This window comes from Seriola lalandi, unplaced genomic scaffold, assembly GCF_002814215.2.
Source record: "Seriola lalandi dorsalis isolate HSWRI2012SDOR001 ecotype SW California unplaced genomic scaffold, Sedor1 jcf7180002054964, whole genome shotgun sequence".
NCBI lineage: Eukaryota > Metazoa > Chordata > Actinopteri > Carangiformes > Carangidae > Seriola > Seriola lalandi.
The window spans coordinates 174845-183537 of record NW_019525515.1 but is presented as its reverse complement, the minus strand read 5'-3'; the positions used below and the strand labels follow the sequence as shown (position 1 = coordinate 183537).

The following is an 8693-nucleotide window of genomic DNA, read 5'->3' as shown; positions in this document are numbered from 1 at the left end:
AGAGAGAGAGACAGAGAGAGAGAGAGAGAGAGAGACAGAGACAGAGACAGAGAGAGAGACAGAGAGAGAGAGAGAGACAGAGAGAGAGACAGAGACAGAGACAGAGAGAGAGACAGAGAGAGAGAGAGAGACAGAGAGAGAGACAGAGACAGAGACAGAGAGAGAGACAGAGAGAGAGAGAGAGACAGAGAGAGAGAGAGAGACAGAGAGAGAGAGAGAGACAGAGACAGAGACAGAGATAGAGCTAACTGTGGGGGATTCAGACACTGCAGCTCTCCACCTACACACACACATTACGCTCTTATTGTCATGTGATGCTGCTTCAACCAGAACCCTGCTGAGTCACATGACCAACACCAACCAATGAGAGGAGAGAGAGGGAGGGGGGAGCGAGAGAGGGAGAGAGAGAGAGAGCGACCCTCCTCATCCTCAGGGGTGAGGCGGAAGATAAAAATATTCAGCCAATCGTGTCTCAGCTTTAATCAGAGAGCCAATCAACATCATCGACTCTTCAGACCTGGATGCACTCAAGTCCAAAACCTGACAGTTGAATGTTTTTCTTGAAGTGAAAATAAATCACATGCTAAGTTAGTTAGCTTCAGAGTTCATTTCGTTCTGTGGAAGAACAAACTGAAAAATCAGTTTTTAATCACCGAAGAAGAACTAAACTCAGGAGCTTCAGGTCGTCAGGCAGAATGACGGCGCCCTCTAGTGGCCATTGTGATGATGTAAGCAGGATTGGAGGAGGTCAGGTGACACGTCAGGTTTAGGCCGCTGTTTGTTTACAAACCAATATCATCGACTCTTCAGACCTGGATGCACTCAAGGCCAAAACCAGCTCCCTGATCAGGTCAGGACCAGCCCGACACTGAACACACACACTGCACACACACACTGCACACACACACTGCACACACACACTGCACACACACACTGCAACACACACTGAACACACACTGAACACACACTGAACACACACTGAACACACACACTGACACACACACTGAACACACACACTGACACACACACTGCACACACACACTGAACACACACACTGCACACACACACTGCACACACACTGAACACACACTGAACACACACACTGAACACACACACTGAACACACACTGACACATGAGGTTGAGGCCGCTGTTTGTTTACAAACCAATAATCAATGTTTGTTTTATCCACGAGTTCAACCAAGTGATTATTATTGTTGCTATGACAATGGAGGTCTGTGTCTTAGAACTGTGATGTCATATCTTTAATAGTTTATTATTAACTTTGCTACATGTGTCATTTCTAATTTATATTTGATTGTTATTGTCTAAAACAACTTCATCAATAAAGTTTTAGCAGTGATTTTCTGCCTGATACTCTCAGAGTATAATAATATCAATTTATGAATATAACACTTCTCTAAATAAAAAATGCTGAACAGATCAAATAATATGGGAACCAAAAAAACATTAAATATAGGACATAGAAAAAAATATTAAACTAGTTCATCAACGAGAAACACAAAATCTAACAAAAATAAAGTTAAAATTTCAATCAAATCTTTGAAGATTCTTCAGTCTGAAGGAAAAGCTTTTTATTAAATGCACAAATATGTCTCATGTCCTGTAATCTCATGTATAATTATGTCATCTAATATGAACTAATGTAATGTAATTTAATATATAATAATGTATAATAGTAAGATGTATTATATAATATATTGTAATTTAATATATAATAATGTATAATAATAAAATGTATGATATATAATATTGTAATTTAATGTACAATAATGTACTATAATGTAATGTACTGTAATGTATGTGATCTAAAATAATATACTGTACAATACAAAACATAATACATCTAATCTAATGCAATGTACCGTAATGTAATGTGATTTAATGTAATCTAATCTATAATAATAAAATGTAATATAATCTAATATAATGTTTAACACTGTAATATAACCTACTGTACAATACATGAATATCATGTAATATAATATAATGTCATTTAATGTTATGTATAACCAGCAGGCAGGCAGACAGACAGGTGGAGAGACAGACAGGTGGAGAGACAGACAGGTACACTCACTTGCCCACGAAGTTCTCCAGCACCGAGCTCTTCCCGGCGCTCTGCCCGCCCACCACTGCGATCTGCGGCAGGTCGAGACTGGCGTTCTGGCCGATGGAGGAGAAGGCGTCCTGGAGCTGGTTCACCAGCGGGATCAGCTCCTCCATCCCCCGGTTCCCCATGGCGGAGCGACGGGCGTAGAGACACGCAGGCGGGGAGACAGGTGGAGGCTGGTGATGGAGGCGGACAGACAGGCAGCAGACAAACAGACAGACAGACGGAGATACAGCAGCTGATCGTCTGTCTCACGGCGGGCCAATGCTCCTCGTGCAGCTGATGAATCCGACCAGTCAATCGATAATCATTATCAGTATCGGTGATCGCAGTGATGACGGTCCTCCAGCTGTGACCTTCAGCTCCCGCTCCTCCTCCTCTTCCTCTGCTGCAGGGAGGGACCAGCCCGCAACACTCCACAACACACATACACACGCATCCGGTGCACACCTTCAGAATAAAAGCTGGAGTGTAGCTAGTAAATCAAAAATGAATTGCACATCCTCCAATACTGGAATCATAAAATTTAATTTAGAGCTAATGAGGATTCACTGTTACAGAAGTCATCGATGAATTTAACTGCAGAGCTTCTATCGGCACTGATCAATAGCTGTCATTGATCTGAACATGGACAGATTTACAGGAAACTCAGAGTTGACGGTTTTATTTACTGGTCATCATGTCTGCATCTGTCCTGGTGTGTTTATCATTTACTAAATAACTGAATAATAAATCTTAAAATATGATGGACACATAATGAGACTCTAATGTCAATAAATATAAAAGCAACAAATTATAAAGTAATCTATTACATCACCTGTTCTCACATCTGTAACCCCAACACATCCAGGTTTTTAAGACTTTTATTATTGTTACCTTTTGTCCTCTGAGTTGTTGTGTTGTTGTTGTTGTTGTGTTGATGCAGGGCTGAAGCACCAGGAGGCGCTGCAGAAACTTTACAGACTCAAACACTGAACACATGAAGTGATTATTGATCGATTATTGACAGACTCAGTATCAGTGTGTAAAACTCATCCATTCCAGCGTCGATGAAGAAAATCAAGAGTATGAAGCACGAAGAGTCACAAACTGTTTTTACATTTAATTTTTTTTTCAGACCAAATTTAATTAAAAACAATGTAAATGTAAATAAAAACAAGCAGATTCATTCAACACCGTAGAGACCAGTAACAGCAGTCAAACCAGCGACACAGCTGAACTGGTCTAAAAAAAGACCAATACCCAGTTCAGACATGAGTCAATGAAAAGTGAATTCAGCCAATCAGCACTCAGGTCACGATCAGGTGTGAAGCTCAACACAAAAACAGATTCAGTTCAATCTGGACAAAAGGTTCAGACTTTGTTCAAACTGTCAGAACTTTATTTAAAACTCCAGCAGATTCAAACATTCAAACTGTCACTAATATGGATCAAAGGATTTAAAGTGACACAGCAGAGTCTGAAGAACAAGCTTCGTTCACTGTTTGTCATTTCTCCTGTGATTATCATTATTATTATTATTATTATCATCATTCAGTGTTCTTTCTCTTTACTCACTGAACATAAATACATTTTCCCTCTCAGACTGAAAGGCACTTTGAACCAATCAAAATAAAGTGTGATGGATTGAATAAAGAGAAAAGTTTCTGACGGCAGAAATTTAAAGATGTCAAACGTCTGTTTGACTGAAAATCAACAACAAACATACATCATGTTTATCAGAACTATTGACACACTGAGCTCACATCCATCCATCCATCCATCCATCCATCCATCCATCCATCCATCCATCATCATTCATCCATCTTTGGACTAAACCAGTTGAATTGCACTTAAATATTTAAATAATCTTAGTGTGTTGGACTAAAAACAGTAGAAACTTAATAATGATGATGTCATCATCAGTGACATGTGGTCATGTGACCCACCTCAGACCAGGTTTCAGTATCAGTACCTGATGGAAAGGACTTCTGTTACAGCAAGATTTTATCCAATCAGATCTCTGGGCTCAATATTCATAAAAGCAGGTGGATTTCCACATGTTCAGCAGGTGAGAAGGAAGGTACTGCCCACACCTGAGACTGTGGGGGAGGGGTCATATTTATTTACTCGTCACCTCCATCACAGAGCTCATGTTTTCACCTGTTTGTCTGTCTGTCTGTCTGTGGGATGGATCCTGGTCCAGAGTAGAAACTGTTGGTTCTGATCCGGTTAGAGAGGCGGAGCCAGAAGCTTTCATCACATTTTAAACACTTTGTCAGTTTGTTTGGATTTGAGGTAAAAACTCAGACATGTTGAGATCCACATCTGGATCTGGATCTGGATCCAGATGTGGATCTGGACCTGACAGACGTGCAGGACTGTCTGGTCTTGGTGGAGGTCTACAGAGTCTGTATCACATGAATCTCTCTGCTCTCTCACCAGAGACACAGTACAATCCAACCACAATAAAGAAATACACAGTGATGTCACAGTGATGTCACAGTTGAACCCTGATGATAGTGACCTGTTCAGGGTCCTGCAGGTTCTAATTCAGGTCTGAAGACCACAACATCGATCAATAAAGATATAAAGATGCGTCTTATCTTAGATAGTGAGTCCACTTCCTGTCTGTTCCAGGTGCAGCAGGACTACCAGGTGAACCTGTACCAAACTGCCTAGTCCACCTGTGTCAGCTGTACCGGTCAGTGTATACCTGTCCCGGGTTTGTCAGAAGTACCTGTCCAGCTGGTCCAGGTGAATCTGTTCTGGTCCAGGTGAGTCACTGCTGGTCCAGGGGCAGTTTGACGAAGACAATGGCGGCAAGCTCTTTACAGAACTCCTCCAGGACAATGACCCCCCTCAGCAGGGTCAGGTACTCCAGCCTGAGGACACGCCCACAGGTAAACTCAGGTAAAGGTTCAGAGGACTGGAGGTCAGATAGACAGGTAGAGAGACAGACAGGTAGGCAGACAGACAGACAGACAAGCAGACAGACAGGCAGGAAGACAGACAGGAAGTTACCCAGTGTTGTGGCTCAGTCCCAGCAGGCGTCTCCTAGTGTTCAACAGTCTGTCCGTCAGACTGGAAATGTGTTGGATCCTCTGCATCAAGTCTCCCATCACCTGAGAGACAGACAGACAGACAGGTAGACAGATGAGACAGAGAGACAGACAGACAGACAGACAGACGAGTATACATTACTTTTCACAATAAAAGCCAGATGACTCAGACAGACAGGCTGATACCTGACAGCTCTGATAGATACTTGTCTGTCTCTCTGTCTTACCCTAATGAGGACGGAGAAGAGTGACCTGGAGCAGTGAGACAGGTGTATGTAGGGGTTGAGCAGGTACTCATGCAGCAGTGGATGGTTGAAGGCCGACAGTCTGGACAGAACCGCCGTCAGCTGCAGGTTCAACTCGTACGGCTGGAAACAGATAGGTACACCTGCAGCAGGTGAATCATCACACACACACACACACACCTGCTGCAGGTGAGTCATCACACACACACATCTGCTGCAGGTGAGTCACTGAGTCACCTGGTTTGGGGTCAGACAGACAGGTGGTTAGGGGTCAGACAGGTGGTTAGGGGTCAGACAGACAGGTGGTTAGGGGTCAGACAGGTGGTTTGGGGTCAGACAGACAGGTGGTTAGGGGTCAGACAGGTGGTTTGGGGTCAGACAGACAGGTGGTTAGGGGTCAGACAGGTGGTTTGGGGTCAGACAGACAGGTGGTTAGGGGTCAGACAAGTGGTTAGGGGTCAGACAGGTGTGTGTACCTGCTCCAGGATGCGTCCCAGTCGGTCAAACAGAACTTTGAACAGATGACCCTCGGAGAACTCCTCCCCCTCACCTGAGGAGGAGGAGGGAGGAAGACTGGGTGGCCAATCCCACGACTGAGAGAGAGACTGGCAGTCAGTCACCTGAAGGAGGGGGAGGAGCCTGTTATACTGAGGACTGTTGGAAGGTCCAGACTCTGGACCAGGGTCTGAATCAGGATCAGGTCTCTGGAACATTATTGATTAATCTGCAGATCAATCATTTGTGTGTCAACCGTCATGACGACGCAGTGAGACACTTCAAACAGGAAGTTCTCTAATTTACCATCAGATCACATTTAGAGTTCTTCACTATGAATCAATGAGATTATTGATCTATTGATCAACTGATGGTTTCAGCTCTAATGTAAACTGAGGTGCTCTCTGATGTGTGTGTGTGTGTGTGCTCTGACCAGTGTGTGAGCGTCGTGAACATATGACTCGTATCCTCCCTCCTGCAGCAGCTGAGCTGATCGAACCTGAACAGGAACTAAACACAGGAAACTACACACACACACACACACACACACACACACACACACACACACACACACACACACACACACACACACATTAATCAGCAGTGTGATGAATGAATTAATTTACAAATGATAATTTTTCTGACTGACTGACATTAAACTACAGGTGATGATGATGATTATGATGTCAGGATGTGATGTCACTATCCGTCTCTGACTGAACTCTGCAACTCAACCTGGAGTCAATCAAAGATTGTTTGTGTGCTAAAAGATGCTCCACTCTGTTCAATCAGAGTGTTTCTGTATTCTGTAACAGAGTGAGATATCGTCTCTAATAAACCATCCAGTTGAATCTTTATTGATACCAGATCAATAAGTGAACCTTATCATCTTCTCCAGTTTTAATCAGTCAGCTGTGCAGGTGTTTCTGCGGACACTGATGCTGTCTAAGGACCAGGACTCAGGTGGTGGTCTGAGACCACGTAAACACTCCTGGTCCTGTTACCTGTTGATGACATCAGCAGTTGATCCCAGTCCAGAGGGAAGAGGAGCAGAGGGGGGGAGGGGAGGAGGAGGAGGAGGAAGGAGCTGACTGTCTGAGAACAAGCTGTCAGAGAAGAAGGGGTCCTCCTCCAGATCCCTGACACACACACACACACACACACACACACACACACACTCACACACACACACACACACACACAGAATCTTGTTAATGAAAATGTCGCGTTTAAACAGAAACATCAGTAAACATGGATTGATTTATCTGTTTGACCTGCTGCTCTGTCTCTGACATTCTCTAAGGTTCTATGAGGAACCAAGGACTGAACTGGTCTAGAGTCACTGAGAACCAGACAGGAAGCTTCAGAGACAAACAGAGAACCAGGTGAACACAGGTGAGGTTCAGGGGTGATGCAGATGTGATACAGATATGACGGACTCACTCGCTGTCCTCGTTGCTCTCTGTGTGTCTGTCGTCCACACCTGCAGCTGATGGAGACAGGTAAGCCCGCCCCCGCAGATAACTCAACACCAGGACCTCCAGAATGTCCCTGTGAGGCTTCTGTAGTAACTCCTCTACCAGAGACAGGGACGCCATGCTGATCTGAGGACACACAAGGGGCGTGGTCACATGACCAGATGGACCAGCCTCAGGACAGGCGTTCCTAATAAGCTGGACACTGAGCGTCTCTCCTTTATCCTCACCTACCCATCTCCCCGTCCCTCATCACTACTGTGCCTGGACTCACCTGGTCTGAGATGTGGTCACAGCGCTGCAGCAGCAGGTGTGTCAGGGGGTGTGTCCTCAACAGGAAGTGGACCAGCTGATCCAACAGAGAGGAGGACTGGACCAGTCTGACAGCAGCACAGAGGACAGAAGTGGAGACCAGGACCACCTGTTCACACCTGGACATCAGACAGGACAACACCTGGATCACATGATGACGATGATGATGATGAAGACGATGAAGATGAGATTAAACTTACGTGTTCAGCAGCTGAGGCTGAAGAACATCCACCAACCACAACTGATGAACACACTGAGATAACTTCACTGACAACACCTGTTCACACACACACACACACACACACACACACACACACACACACACACACACAAAGAGTCAGATATTTATCTTAAGTCATAACTGAAGACAGTGAGCAGGTGTGTGATGTCACAGTGAGCAGGTGTGTGTACCTGTGGGGCCTCTCTTATCAGGTGATCCAGGAAGTCAAACCAGGAGAAGAAGTTGGTGAAGACAGTGAGCAGGTGTGTGATGTCACAGTGAGCAGGTGTGTGTACCTGTGGGGCCTCTCTTATCAGGTGATCCAGGAAGTCAAACCAGGAGAAGAAGTTGGTCATGTGATCAGAAGCAGGAGACTCTGACCTGAGATCAGAGCTGCAGCGAGAGAACTGAGAACTGAACAGAGAGAGATACTGCAGTGTGTGCGTGTGTGTGTGTGTGTTTGGTGTTAGTGTGTATGTGTGTGTTCCGTGTCTGTGTGTGTGTGTGGTGTCAGTGTGTGCGTGTTTGGTGTCAGTGTGTGTGTGTGTGTGTGTGTGTGTGTGTGTTTGGTGTCAGTGTGTGTGTGTGTCTGTGTGTTTGGTGTCAGTGTGTGTGTATGTGTATGTGTGTGTTTGGTGTTAGTGTGTATGACAGTGTGTCAGTTTGTGTGTATGTGTATGTGTGTGTCAGTGTGTCAGTGTATGTGTGTGTGTGTGTGTTTGGTGTTAGTGTGTATGTGTGTGTTCCGTGTCTGTGTGTGTGTCTGTGTGTGTGTG

The 8693-nt window shown here is 44.7% G+C and overlaps 2 protein-coding genes across 6 annotated transcripts in view; both read right to left on the bottom strand.

The window, feature by feature from the left end:
- Nucleotides 1–2917, bottom strand: part of LOC111646084 (dynamin-1-like) — a 21820-nt gene extending 18903 nt beyond the window's left edge. For 3 of the 5 annotated variants that reach the window (XR_002759933.2, XM_023395483.2, XM_023395484.2), the window contains exon 1: nt 2097–2917. Coding sequence is in view for 4 of the 5 variants with exons in the window: in XM_023395483.2 (XP_023251251.1) it covers nt 2097–2257 (161 nt within the window). In the remaining variant the exon portion in view is untranslated. The remainder of the gene's footprint in view (nt 1–2096) is intronic. The other 2 variants (XM_023395481.2, XM_023395482.2) reach the window with 2 other exon arrangements.
- Nucleotides 2918–3218: 301 nt separating this feature from the next.
- The window catches only part of LOC111646082 (FHF complex subunit HOOK-interacting protein 2B-like), a 7076-nt gene continuing 1601 nt past the window's right edge, over nt 3219–8693 (bottom strand). The window contains exons 4-13 of the mRNA XM_087170851.1: nt 8214–8310; nt 7898–7974; nt 7660–7816; nt 7354–7514; nt 6915–7049; nt 6344–6434; nt 5892–6035; nt 5398–5538; nt 5133–5233; nt 3219–4993 (exon numbers count right to left, since the gene is read on the bottom strand). Of these exons, the coding sequence (XP_087026977.1) occupies nt 4891–4993; nt 5133–5233; nt 5398–5538; nt 5892–6035; nt 6344–6434; nt 6915–7049; nt 7354–7514; nt 7660–7816; nt 7898–7974; nt 8214–8310 (1207 nt within the window). The 3' untranslated portion in view covers nt 3219–4890. The remainder of the gene's footprint in view (nt 4994–5132; nt 5234–5397; nt 5539–5891; nt 6036–6343; nt 6435–6914; nt 7050–7353; nt 7515–7659; nt 7817–7897; nt 7975–8213; nt 8311–8693) is intronic.